Source organism: Bactrocera oleae, chromosome 6, assembly GCF_042242935.1.
Source record: "Bactrocera oleae isolate idBacOlea1 chromosome 6, idBacOlea1, whole genome shotgun sequence".
Taxonomy (NCBI): domain Eukaryota; kingdom Metazoa; phylum Arthropoda; class Insecta; order Diptera; family Tephritidae; genus Bactrocera; species Bactrocera oleae.
Window position 1 is genome coordinate 8298072 of NC_091540.1, and position 13850 is coordinate 8311921.

At 34.1% G+C, this 13850-nt stretch overlaps 6 protein-coding genes across 6 annotated transcripts; 3 read left to right on the forward strand and 3 right to left on the reverse strand.

Annotated features, from left to right (window-relative positions):
* The first annotated feature begins 394 nt into the window (after positions 1-394).
* Positions 395-5027, forward strand: Pdi (protein disulfide isomerase). Its single transcript, XM_014233845.3, has 4 exons — positions 395-727; positions 3093-3400; positions 3514-4482; positions 4556-5027. The coding sequence occupies exons 1-4, from the start codon at positions 571-573 to the stop codon at positions 4616-4618; spliced, it is 1497 nt and encodes a 498-aa protein (XP_014089320.1). The 5' UTR covers positions 395-570; the 3' UTR covers positions 4619-5027.
* On the reverse strand, positions 5015-7035 carry JMJD7 (Jumonji domain containing 7). Its single transcript, XM_014233825.3, has 2 exons — positions 6695-7035; positions 5015-6629 (listed from the first exon to the last, which is right to left on the reverse strand). Exon 2 carries the CDS (start codon positions 6548-6550, stop codon positions 5594-5596), a length of 957 nt encoding a protein of 318 aa, XP_014089300.3. The 5' UTR covers positions 6551-6629; positions 6695-7035; the 3' UTR covers positions 5015-5593.
* Positions 7036-7117: 82 nt separating this feature from the next.
* Positions 7118-8104, forward strand: LOC106616902 (GSK3-beta interaction protein). The gene has a single exon (XM_014233826.3). The coding sequence runs from the start codon at positions 7329-7331 to the stop codon at positions 7803-7805; it is 477 nt and encodes a 158-aa protein (XP_014089301.1). The 5' UTR covers positions 7118-7328; the 3' UTR covers positions 7806-8104.
* Positions 7904-10833, reverse strand: Ddx1 (ATP-dependent RNA helicase Ddx1). The gene is made up of 6 exons (XM_014233824.3): positions 10567-10833; positions 9428-10505; positions 8714-9357; positions 8525-8640; positions 8363-8464; positions 7904-8290 (listed from the first exon to the last, which is right to left on the reverse strand). The coding sequence occupies exons 1-6, from the start codon at positions 10580-10582 to the stop codon at positions 8063-8065; spliced, it is 2184 nt and encodes a 727-aa protein (XP_014089299.1). The 5' UTR covers positions 10583-10833; the 3' UTR covers positions 7904-8062.
* A 137-nt stretch (positions 10834-10970) lies between these two features.
* On the forward strand, positions 10971-11486 carry COX8 (Cytochrome c oxidase subunit 8). Its single transcript, XM_014233827.3, has 2 exons — positions 10971-11186; positions 11281-11486. The coding sequence occupies exons 1-2, from the start codon at positions 11076-11078 to the stop codon at positions 11374-11376; spliced, it is 207 nt and encodes a 68-aa protein (XP_014089302.1). The 5' UTR covers positions 10971-11075; the 3' UTR covers positions 11377-11486.
* Positions 11487-11872: 386 nt separating this feature from the next.
* Rpn10 (regulatory particle non-ATPase 10) lies at positions 11873-13819 on the reverse strand. The gene is made up of 7 exons (XM_014233787.3): positions 13668-13819; positions 13327-13467; positions 13152-13266; positions 12508-13098; positions 12362-12446; positions 12173-12282; positions 11873-12109 (listed from the first exon to the last, which is right to left on the reverse strand). Exons 1-7 carry the CDS (start codon positions 13691-13693, stop codon positions 11987-11989), a joined length of 1191 nt encoding a protein of 396 aa, XP_014089262.1. The 5' UTR covers positions 13694-13819; the 3' UTR covers positions 11873-11986.
* Between the last annotated feature and the right edge of the window lie 31 nt (positions 13820-13850).

Genomic DNA, 13850 nt, shown 5'->3' on the forward strand with positions numbered 1-13850 from the left:
TGTAGAATTTATAAATGCATATTACACAGCTGCTAACAATTCCAATGCTTGCTTACAACAATAAAGAGTAAAACATTTGCCAACACTGTAATGCTGGCCAACCAAAAGAGGAGACGTGTACAAACACAAACTACGCAGGGTGGTATTCAATATTATTTAAATAAATAAGATTTATTTGATTTGTGTTGGTAAAATACAGAATATGAATAAAATTATACAAAACAATTAATTTTGTATGCATTTAAAAGTATGTTTGCATGTAAATTTTATATAAATAGTTTAATAAACACAGTATATTAAATTTAACTACATCTTAATTTCATATTATTGGCAGCACTAAATGTATACATATCGGGAACACTGCAAGCCGAAGTCTCCAATTTTCTTCCCATCGGCATAATCGTCATCAACATTTGCTTTTAGTGAAAATTTTGTCGTTCATTTCATTTTACATTTAACTGTCGAGACAAGTTGTTTAGTTTCTTAAGAAGTTAGGTTTTATTCGGCGAGAACGTGAAATATCTTCAGTTAACCAAATAGAGCAGAGATATCATAAACAGATAATAAAACATGAAGTTCGTAATTTGTTCGCTGCTACTGGCAGCAGTTATTGCATCGGGTGCCCACGCCGCTGAAGAAGTGAAAATAGAAGATGGAGTACTTGTGCTGACTACAGACAATTTCGATGAAGTCATAAAAAAACATGAATTTGTGTTGGTGGAATTCTGTAAGTACCAATTTCCAATTAGCATATTGAAATTTAATACGATTAAAGTTTAATATTAGCCAAGTGTAAGCAAGTTAAAAATAAAATAAGATTGTTATTTAAGATATAAGCGTTACATTTAGAGATGAAAGCAGAAATATATCCGCCATTTCTCTTACTACATAGTATATATATCAGGAAGTGCAACAAGATTTATGGGAAAGTATAGACTTGCCTACTTTTCCCATTGGCCATTTTATGACGGGAACGGTTTAATAGTTCATAGATTCCTTTTCTTATTGTTTTATTCTTTAATGCGCTATGCACTTAAATTTGTATTTATCGGTCTTCATGTCTACAGTTCTGTGAGTTTGCACTGTTGACGAAGCATATTTCAATCTTTGTCGCGTCTTCTCTTTCACGCTTTCTACCGGCTTACCGCAGATTTTGTATCCGTTGGTATGTTGCTTGCTCTTCAACACCAATGCTATATGTGGTGAGGAAAAGTATATATAATGCCTTTATACGAGAAGTTCTAGTGACGTGTCAATTTAAAAATCGCCTTGTTTATATTTCTATTTTCCATTATAGGAAGATTAGCGGTGTTAAATAATTTTTGTAAAAGGTTTTAGGAAAATTGCTATCGTATTTGGTTTAACTATTATTTTATTTTTAAATCGCCATTTTTCACATGTGCCATTTGGATGTTCAGAAGTACAAATTTTATGAAAATATCACAAAAGCACTCTTTTATATAAGTATATGAGTACATACATAAATCGAATATTGCACAACTATCACCCTCATCCAGCTTTGAAGATATGTACATACATACCATACATACATAAGGTAAAAAAAAATTCATAAACTAAGAGCTGAGATCTGACCACAGTTTTAGTTTCATCAAAGTACCTCTTCGATTATTAACAACAGATTGCAATATAAAACCTAGGTTATATTTGATAAAGAAATTGAAATTGTCACGGTGCGAATGAAATGCATTGTATTCTACCACAAATATTCTCGGAGAAACAGGTTGTCCGCAGAGAAGAACAGCAAACACTTTAAAGATGACGTGTATTCTTGTCAATTGCATTGGATGCTGAACCATATGTTTCCTTCATTTTCATGTTATTAAAACTTCCAGTAATTGATCATTTTATAGCGCTAATCTCATTTCAGTTTGCGCTTATCTCCTATCCGTTTTAGTATTGTACACTTACAGTCGCTTTGCTAGGTGCCATTATCACAATACCATCTTCATTTTTATGCATGTATAATACACAAGGCAATCATAAATTTATTTTCTCTGCACTGTCTTGCTATAGGCATTTATTAAAGACCAACGTGGCAATAGCAATTATCAAAACATGCTTTCTATTAAATAGTTACAGCGAAAAAAATTAGATTAACTAATTTTCTATTTATTTACTGCTTTATGGTTTATGATAAACCGCAAAAGCCGGCTTTTTGTATCATTATTTTTTTCTGATAGTCTCAAAATCGCTAATAAAGCTTGAATGATTTCACCATCTTTACACAGCCTTTAACATTTTACCGCTAAATTGAAAGCTTTTAAATTTGTTTTTGTTTTTCAATTATTTATGCGTACTCAATTTGGCCGGTATATGTCTAAACAACTGCTTGCTGTTGACTTTTTTGTAGCAATATCAAAAGCTCAACGCACGCATAATACCTTCAAGTTCATTGGCCTTTAAAAGCGGTTGCACGTTTAAGCCCAGCTACGGTTTATTTTTTAGCACCAAGCAAAATTTTGTTTACAGAAATACCGTATGTTAGAAAAGAAATCAGTTATTTGCATTTTTAGATACAAAACAAATATATTTAGAAATTCATGTAGTCACGTCAGCTCTAATTTCCTACAGAAATGTAGTAATAATAAATACCTATTCATCTGTGTTCATTTTGTTGACGTAAGAAATTTATGTTTGAATGCTCGCAAAAGTAAACTCATCTACCCACGCTGCAAATAATTAAATAATGCTATAATCAGCATCAACTTGCCTCGTTATGGTGTCCTTAATTCAAGCTCAAGCATAAATTTACGTATGTAGATGTTATACGTACCGCACCTATGTACGTATAAGTATAATGCTTTCTACGTGATGCTTTGAAATAATTATATGGTTGACGATTTAATTTATTCCAATTGTTTTGAGAGAAACTAATTAGAATTTAGAAATTAGTTATTAATAAACCAAATATTAACCCACAAAGAAAAATACAGCAAATAGTTTTTTTTTCAATTCTGATTAACTCAACTTTATCATTTATTAAAATAAAGAAAATAAAAGATTTAACCCCCAATATTTTTATGATCTTCTATATGTATATTTATATAATGGTTGTGTAATTTCTCGTTTAGATGCTCCATGGTGTGGTCATTGCAAAGCACTTGCACCCGAATATGCTAAAGCTGCACAGACCTTGGCCGAAAAGGAGTCGCCCATCAAATTGGGTAAGGTCGATGCTACTGTAGAAGGTAGTTTGGCCGAGAAATTCCAAGTACGTGGTTATCCTACACTGAAGTTCTTCCGCAATGGTGTCCCCGTTGAATACAGCGGTGGCCGTCAATCAGCTGATATCATTTCATGGGTCAACAAGAAGACTGGCCCACCAGCCAAGGAGTTAAAGACTGTCGAAGAAGCTGAAAAATTCTTAAAGGACAATGAGGTTAGTTTGGTGATAAAGAACGCACAAATATATATATATAAATATATATATTTTTTTTCAAATAAATTTATAATGCAACATTTTTGAATTAACTTCTCATTTATTTTAATTAGATCGCAGTTGTCGGCTTCTTCAAGAGCCAGGAATCCGATGAAGCCAAGGCTTTCATTTCTGTTGCTAATGCTCTTGACACTTTCGTTTTTGCTCTTATTGCTGATGATGAACTTATTTCCCATTATGAGGCTAAGGATGGTGCAGTTGTACTCTTCAAGCCATTCGATGAAAAGAAAGCCATATACGAGGGCGAGCATACTGTTGAGAATATTAAAAAATTCGTACAAGTACAATCTTTGCCCTTGATTGTCGAATTCAACCACGAATCAGCCTCGAAGATTTTTGGCGGATCAATCAAATCGCATCTCCTCTTCTTCGTTTCAAAGGAAGCTGGACATATTGAAAAGTACGTTGACCCATTGAAGGATATTGCCAAGGATTATCGCGAAGACATTTTGTTCGTCACTATTTCTTCAGATGAAGAAGAGCACCAACGTATTTTTGAATTCTTCGGTATGTCCAAGGAGGAAGTACCAACTATTCGTTTGATCCGCTTGGAAGAGGATATGGCCAAATACAAACCCGAAAGCAATGACCTGTCTGCTAGTACCATCAAAGATTTCTTGCAGAAATTCATGGACGGTAAATTGAAGCAACATTTACTCGCACAGGAAGTGCCTGAGGATTGGGATAAGAACCCTGTTAAAGTGCTGGTCGCCAGCAACTTCGATGATGTTGCTTTGGATAAGAGCAAAGATGTGCTTGTTGAATTCTATGCCCCATGGTGTGGCCACTGCAAACAATTGGTTCCTATTTACGACCAACTTGGTGAGAAATTCAAGGACAATGAAAATATCGTTGTTGCTAAAATCGATGCTACTGCCAATGAGTTGGAGCACACTAAAATCTCTTCATTCCCCACTATCAAATTGTACCGTAAGGGTGATAACAAAGTTATCGACTACAATTTGGACAGGACTTTGGATGAATTCGTGAAGTTCCTGGAAGCTGGTGGTGATGTTTCACAGGTAATTATTGTAGAAAAGTGTTTTTATTTTTTATTTTATAAAAACTAATATTGAAAATTGTATAAAATTTTAGAGCGGTGAATCAGAAGAAGAGGTGGAGGAGAAACCCGATGATCATCAAAAGGATGAGTTGTAAATATTTAACTTAAATCAACTTAAAAATAAACTGAACAGCAGCAATCAGCAGCAACAAGAACATTTACATTTCCACCTTTAATCGAACGAATCATGTTATAGATATTTTACAAAAAAAAAAATGCAACGGAACATTCTTACTTTGGTGCAAGTGCATTTCCTTATCTGCTGTACCATTGTAGTTTTTCATAGGTTTACAAAATTGCGTTCAAATGTGTTCTTACCAATAAAAATCTACCAGAAAAACGAAAAGAGGAAGGACAACGTCAGCAGATCTTTATTTTTTTTATAATTACAATAAATAATTTTTTGTATTACGTTTTAAGTAACTTAAAAAACAAACGAAAATGAAAAATCAAAATTACTACATTTGCTATTATTTTTGTAATTGTGGTAATTTTTTAAATGAAGTTGGTATTTTTTTACTCAAAAATAATAAGTGTTTCTGCAAATACCTTAGTATATCAGATGATATAATAAATGAGAAAAGGTGAGATTTATTTGTTAGAAAACATGGACGTGAGGGCTGTCATTTCACACAATTATTAAGTATGTTTTTATTCTCTACGCATAAAAATTGAGGCAAGAAACTGGCGCTTCCGGGCTTACCTTCCACTTGGACGCATTAATATTGAATAATTTTTTGTGTATAATATACATACATATATATTGTAATTTAAAAATCAAATCTATTTTATTTAAAATGACTTCTCATATTTAAGTGTATGAAACAAACTTTTAAATTAAATAAAAAGAGAGTAGAAAAGAAAAAAGAAAGTTTGGATCTAAAATACTATTTTATTTCAAACATTATTTACTTGTGCTAAAAGTAGTTGTGTTAGTTAGTGAGAAACTTCACAACTTTCATGTATTCCTACTGATAAAAGGTTAGTTGCAATTAATATTTTATTTTTATGTTTTTGGTATTATACAGTTTCGTATGTTTGAGAAATTTAAAAAAATCGAAAATTAATATCTAATAATTTTGGGTTTCCACAAGTTTTTCCAGCATTCGGAAGAAACAATAACGGCTATCAAACTCCATATCGTACCAAAAATTCACTGCTATGCATTTATGACTTTGTTGCACATGGTGAAACCAAAAATTGGGTAAAAACAAGATATCACCGGCGTTCACACGCACATGCAATGGTTGGCTATTTGCAAATTTTGGATATTTGGAAAAATCTGGTGCTAAGGGATCAATACTTATCCACTCTGTTCGTAACGGCTGACTTTCATTATTATCCATTTGAACAGGTTCAATATAAAACTGGCCTGATTCATTCCGTTGGTACTTTCCTACGGGATAAAGTTGTCGCGGAATATTTACTACTTGGTGCGGTGGTAGTAAAATAAAGTCTTTGTATCCTGATATGACGCAGTATAAATTATCAAATGGATCTTTATGCATTGATGTAACTGCACGTTTATCACCCATCCAAAAATTTACCAATGGGGGACTATTTAAACATTGCTCCGCAAAGTCCAAGTCTTTAATATTAATATCATCAGCCAATTCTGGAAAATCAGTTATAAAATTTGAATTTTGTTTCTGAATATAATGTATAGGACCAGTAGGATTATCTAGTTTTTGCAAGAAATCGCTCATGCACATCTTTTCTTCAAGCGGTAGTACAAAATACTCAGTTTCACCTTGTTTGGCCAAACCGTCCGCGTAACCATTTGGCGTTGTTGTCACATCTAACAATTTTTTATCAAGTACTTGCTCAAGGTAAGCAGAGTTCCACTTTTTAACCGCTGGCCAATGTTTCACTGCATTCCTTATAACCACTGGCTGGTTTTTAGCGTAGAAATCACGCGCAAATACAAGTGGTTCTGGTATTTTATCCAGTATTACAACTTCCGTTCCTATACATAGCTCATTTGCTTCCCTCAAGAGTTCATTTAATGCTGCTGTAATATTTTCCATGGCTTGTTGTAAAAGGAGCACGTGACACTGTGTTTATTACCATACGTTCGACATAAACCAGGACAGATAACCATGAAGTCTGGAACATGTTTACGAATTTAGAATGTTCTTATTTGCCCAGGAATCAATGTAGTATTCAAACACCTTTTTATTTAAGATTATGTAGTGATATCTCAGTTTTTATCATGTTTTCAACATTGTATAATTCTGCAAGTAACCAATCCTAAGTTTCTCACTAACCCATACGCAAAAAATTGACATTTGACAATTCCAAAAGATTAAATTTACATAGTTTTGTCCAATATATTATTAATTTTATCAAAATATTATTATATTAGTAGGTTTATATAATGGTTTTTAGCGACCAAAACAAAAAATTTATTGTCTTTTCCTTTCAATATTGGCCGCACATTGCGAATTTTTCCATATTTAATAATTCAATCAAAACCATTGTAAACTGGCAATATTGGAAATGTCACCATGCACGAATTCAACATTTATAAGCTTTATTGTCAGCTGTTTACGCACCTCAGATAAAGCCGAGACTTTTAGATTTATATATATGTATATAGATAATTTTTAACAAATTTCAATTCAAGAAACACGCAAGTTCAAGAAAATACAAAGGATATAAAAGAAAATTGAAATAAGTGACAATAGCGATAAATTTGCAAATATTATTTATTTTTTGCTTTATACTAATTAATGCTATTGTTGCACATGAATATATATAAAAGTTTCTCATCAGTTTTGTGTACTTAACTTAATATACATAAATATGAGTATTACTCCTAATGCTAACTCTCTTGCAATACTTGATTATGATAACGACGACGAAGAAGTTATTAACTGGGAGGAGGAAGCAGCTGCAATTATAAAAGACGTTAATCCACATGTTGCGTTAATAGAAATATCCCGAGAAATTCCTAGCAATGTGAGTAAAGTGTACCTGAATGTGCGCACTATCGAGGGGCGAGACTACTGCGTTCAAGTATCGAGTATTGGTTTTCGCGTGGTAGCTAATGAATTTAATTCAATTGACGACGGTAAGGAAGAAACAAATGAAGAAGAGGAAGTGGTTTATGAGACACCATATGCACTATTAGACAAAATCAGTCCAAGTTATGTGGAATCATTTGGTAATCAGCTTTGCAAACAACTATTATCGGTACAACAAATGCGTACACAGTTCAATGAAGAAGATGAGGAGGGTGTAGAGGACGAAGATACTACCGACAACACAAAGACTTCATAGGTGGTGTAGAATATTATTTTTACACATAATACATTGAACAAAAGCCAAAAGTGATCATTCAACAAAAAGCCCGAAAGCTAAATAATACAAATTAGTAGTTAAGTCTTTTTAATTTAATATTTAATTTATGAATTTCGTGAGGGTATGTTTTACTATAATAATAACGTCCGCATTGCTTTTAAGTAGTAATTATAAGCGCTTCTTTCAAACACTAATGTTAATTAAATGATGTTCCATATACACATAATTATTTTTGCTTAAAATTTTAAACGTTTCAAGAATAAAGATTGTGACTGTAATTCAAGATCTGTTAACTTTCCGACAACTGGCCCCAATTGTTGAACGTGGTCTTTATATCCAGTACCGGTGTTTATATTTTTTTGACCATACACAACTTTGCCATCGAAATCATTCACTGGTACTGCCAGAGATTTATCAACTTGCTGAATCGTGACATTCAGATGGTCCTCAATATCAGCTAACAACTGTTGAATTAAAAAAAAGTGCAATTTTATTTCGATATGGCATTAGCTCGCCCTTATGCCAAATATGCTTACATTCATTTCATTGTACCAAATACAGCAACCTCGCACATCGGTCAAATTTGTATTTTGACAATTGCGTCCCCTTGTCGAGCACCATTCTCCGTGGTACCAAACCTATAATAAATGATAATAAACTTGAAATAAAAAAATACAAAATATACTGTTATGTATTACCTTCTCAGGCACCGATGATACTAAACTAATGGCCAAACCCATACGTTCCGCACGTCCCACTCGGCCAATACGGTGTACATAATTTGACTTTTCATCGGGCAGTGTAACGTTGATCACTAAAAAATATTTTATAATAAATTTTAAAAATACATATACGTAGAGGCAAATAATATAAAGAAATAATCGTACTGAATGGCAAGCCAGTTATGTCCAAGCCTCTTGCCGCTACGTCGGTGCAAATAAGAAATTTTACTTGCTCTCGTTTAAACATTTCCAAATTTTGTTTGCGTTCCGGTGGTCTTCGATCTCCATGTAGACAAACACATGAATAACGTTGGCCACCTCGCGATTTAAAGTAATTTTCCAAATTGTCACAGTCTAGTTTAGTGCGGCAAAAAATTATGGCTCTATCCATTTTATGCTGCTCAATGGCAGCTATACAATATTCGCCCTTAAGGATTTTAATTGCCTCTGACCATGTTTCTGGTGTGTGATTCTGTGGATTTACATTATCGCGACTGTGTACACCATCAGTGCGTATATGTTGTCGTAGATTATACCAAGATGTATCCTTTTGTGGATCAACCATACAGACAACGTGATGTACCGTTTCTGGCACAGCGTCTTCACCTTTGAGATCTACCCAAGTAGGAAAGTGCATTAAACGATCGGCCATTTTTTTCACCTCAAATGCATGTAGCGTAGCTGAGCAGACAACCATTTGTAATCGCCGACCATCGGACGTTATTTTCGGAATTTGCTTATGTAAACGATCAATTAAATCAGTATAACCTTGTTTGAGTAGTGCATCAGCTTCGTCCAATACAAAAAATCTACCATTAAATATAAGGTATTATTTTTAAAAGATTATTTTAAAGAATTCATTATCGCAAGGGCACCAACCTGCAATGTGTTAACTGTACAAAACCACTGCTAATCATCTCTTCGAGACGGCCAGGTGTACCCACTACAATATGCACACCCTGCTGTAAAGCACTTTTCTGCTGCTCCGGTTTAACCCCACCGATTAGTAGAAGTGAGCGCACATTTGGATTGCTTAAATGCACTCCAAATTTTTCTATTTGATTATAGGTTTGTTCTGCTAATTCACGACTTGGCTCAATGATAATTGCTTGTGGTGCGTTAGGCGCTGGTTTGTTAGCTGCGGCATTGGTTGTCGGACTAGCAAGCGGGTTAGACTTAAATTGTCCTGCAACTGCATGAGATACAGCAATAAATCCTTGTTTTGGAGGATACTTAAATTCAGTTTTTCCAAAATTAAAAAGCATTTCCGCATTTTTTAATACAACAGCTGGATAGAAGTTTTCATTACGTTGATTTTCTGGTATTCGAAATGCTAATCCAAGATGTTTGCCATTTTTAGCAAAGGATACTTCCATTTGTTGTAAGTCTATATAGCAACCGATCACATCGTTTTTTCCAAAGGCTTCACCGTAGTCATCAAATTGACGATTATTGGATTTTTTTCCAGTACCGCCAAATCCATAACCATTACGGCAGGTACCAAGATCCAAATTAGCTTGTTGCGTAGACCAACCTACACGACATAGACCTTCGTCTGTCACGATGGCTTCAAAATAAAATTTACCCTTGCCACACACACCAGTTGTTGCACGACATCCGTGCCATTCTTTAAACTCACGCGATTGACAACGCAAACCATCTGGTGTCACTGCAAGCGCTGTTCCACGATCAAAGAACGACATCGTCCATGGTGCAATACTACCACCCGCTCCCAAAGACTTGCTAACTTTTCCCTCTTCAAGGTCCCGCAATGTTTCCCAGACAATTTGCAAAATAGGCAAACAAAACGCTCCGGTTTTTCCGGATCCGGTTTCAGCAGCCATCAAAACATCACCACCTCCCAGAATGAGAGGTATTGCTTCGGCTTGTACATCTGTGGGTAGTGTCCACTCCATTTCATCAATCGCCTTAGCAATTTCTGGTAAAACACCAAATTCTGTGCAATTAAAGAACTCATCATTTTTTATCATATGAAATAATTTTCGCAATATCCTTACCTTCAAAAGCAGTCATATTTTTGAAACAAATTCAATCAATTTTTTTATCTTAACCGGCTGTATAAATCACTATATGTATATACATATGTTCACTGTGATACAGATGGTGATTTATCTATAAGGTATGTTCAATAATTGACAATAAATGCACATAAAAATCGCATACGCCTTTGCAAAATTTACTTTTCTTTTAAAAATACTAAATTATTCTTGATTGTTGGATGGTTTTTATAAATTGGAAAATCCTAAAAAGACCATCGTTGTTATAATATTGTTTCGTAATATTGCCAAATATTTCCGCTGAACTTGAGTGATTTCTCTGTGGATAATATAATTTTTAAACTCAATGCATTTAAGGTATAACTGTAGATGCCGCTAATACGCAGCTGAATAGCTGAAAAGACGATTGTCAAAAAATTATCGATCAAAGTGTGGCAGTGGAATAATTCCAATTTCGGCCAGAAGTTAATCAGTCGCCAAATTTTTAGTGAATAATATTAAAAAAGAAAATGTTCCAAAACAGTGCCGCTCGTCTTTTGGTTCCAGCTATCCGAAATGGATTGCAAAGCCGTTGCCAATCTGTCATTGCTGGACCACCAATAAACAAGGTGTCTACAGCCGTAAGTATATTCCTACTATATAAGCAGGTTACGTAAACTGACTTGGACGAGAAATATAAGTTATATATTCGCATGTCTTATTTATGTATTTCAGGAAAAAATCATCTTGGGTGGAGGAATGTGCGTGTCGTTGCTCGTTGTACCGGCGTGGGTGTTGCTCCATTTGAAGGAATATAAAGGTGGCAAGTAAATTCAGCACCACATTGGAAGAATTGCTTTCAGTACATAATAAAATTTAAAGTTTTTGTGAAGTTGTAAAGTAAAAGCATTAAAATATACGATCGCTTATAATTTAAATAATCCGTTTTTGTCATTGAAACGAAATGTGTGTAATATGTGTAATTTGTGCCTAAGAGAGGAATATAATTGAAGTCAATATATCAATATAGTATCACAAATGGTTATGATACAGATGCTCAGCTCAATATTAAAATGAACCGAAATCCTATAAAACAAAATACAATTTAGTTGCTGAGCTCTGCCCAACATCAATGAAATGTGTCCTTACTGGACTTATGACAAATACTGCACTAATAATAGTATACAAAACAAGTATGTTTTACAAATCATAGTCAAGGAACATATAAGATACTTTCAGTAATGATCAAACTAAATTTCAAACAAACCCTCATTAAAACACATTCATATTAGATACTAGGGTTACATTTTTTAAATACATAAGCTCGTATGGTTTAGGCATTATATTTGCATAATGCAAGTTTATTATAAAATAATTCATATTACGTTTCAATATAGTTTTATTATTAAAGCGGGATTATTGGAATCGGCGCAAATAAGATTTACTGAGATTGGTCTCCATCATCACTTTTCTTGTCTTTTTCTTTTTCTTTACTGAGTGATCCGACTGCATCGCGTACAGCTTCTGATTGTGGGTCGACGCCTGGTAAGTTTTCCAATACACTCTAAAAAGATTGTTTATATGAGAATTAACCTCATAAAATTATTGCAATATATAAATATATCACCTGTAGAAATGCTGGATCACCAATTACTTCGGAGTAATCCTCATCGACGTCCATTGGTTGATTTTCTTCGGTTTTAGGACGTTTAGCCTGTTGAGTTACGGTCTCATCAGCTAAAGCAAATTAATGAAGAGAAAGAATAAAACTTTCATAATATAATTTTTTTTTTATATATTTCTCAACAAAACGAACCTGCATCCTGCATTGACATTTGCATAGCGAAAGCTATTTGCTCTTCTTCGGTCATGTTAGCAAAATCAGGCAAGTTATCTTCTGGCTATTTTCATGAAAAAGTTATACTCAATAACAAATATATAATGTAATTATGTTGAAATTACCGTTTCTGTGGATAATGCCAAAGCACGTTGCAACATTGCTTCCTCAGAATTTGGTTCTTCAAGTGCAGTAGCAACATTTGTGCTAGTTTTTTCGGAACCTGTTGTGGCACTGCCAGCATTCACTTCTGTATTTCCTGCAGTATTTGATTCTGAAAGAGCCCGCCGTTGTTCCTCTTCTTGGCGTTGACGTTGTTCTTCCATGGATACACGTAAAGCGAGAGCCAATTCCGGATCTTCATTGGGGTCAACACCAAACTCAAAACCAGCACCACTCAAACCTGCCCCTCCCATGCCATCTTCACCTTGTATTATTGGTGAGGATAACAATGCATCGGATAATCCCGAGCCCCGAGGTACGCTAACTAAATGGGAACCTGTACCATCTTTTCCATTTAGTGCGTTTACGAAAGTAGTTAAAATTTCATTGTTGTTTCCATGGTCTCCAAAACTGACAATGTCGACGTTTACTTTTTCTTTTTTTAAACGTTTAGCTTGTTTTACTAATTCACCTTCCTCATTATTTATAGGTGAACCCACAAATACCACAATACGCATCTTGTGATTTTTACCCTGTCGATGCTTAAGAACCAACTGTAAAGTGATATGATATATTTTAAGGATTCCAATTGCATCCAATAACTTACATGTGCAATACGGATCCCAGTGAGTAAATTGATTTCTCCCTTTGGTTGTATTAAATGCATCTTTGAAAAAATACGCCCAACATCACTAGTAAGTGTTGCAAGAACCTCAACGGTGCTATAAACAAAATGAATTATATTAAAAATTTCGAATATTTTATTAATTTTGTTTGTGTACTTGGATATAGTCATCAGTCCAACATTGTTCTCTGGATTAGAACGAACTTTTGTGAGGCAAACTAGATTAATACCATCCTTCTGGACATTCAAACGCGTCGGGAAGTAATCACCATTTCTCTGGTAATCACTATTGTCGAAACTTAAAAGTAAAAAAGAAAACAACAAAAACGCTTCGTAATACACAGGTACATAAAGCCGCAATCAAAAATGTGCATTGGTAGAGCTTAAAGTCAAACTTTAACAAATAAATTAAACACCAAAGTAATTAGGCAGTTCTTTTTTGTTTGAACTTACTAAAAATTATTCGAATTTATTATTTAATTATTTAAAATTGCTCACCATATCATAGTACTTTCCAAAACCATTTTCAATAATTTTGCTTGTCACTACTCCACTGAACTGTAATTGAAACTCATCCAGCTGACATTTATTATATTGCGTATGTTCAATTAGTGCATTTTCAGTTGAAATTGCAAGTACCCCTTAAGACCCATTCACATACAACTTTCCTCGCTTTGCATG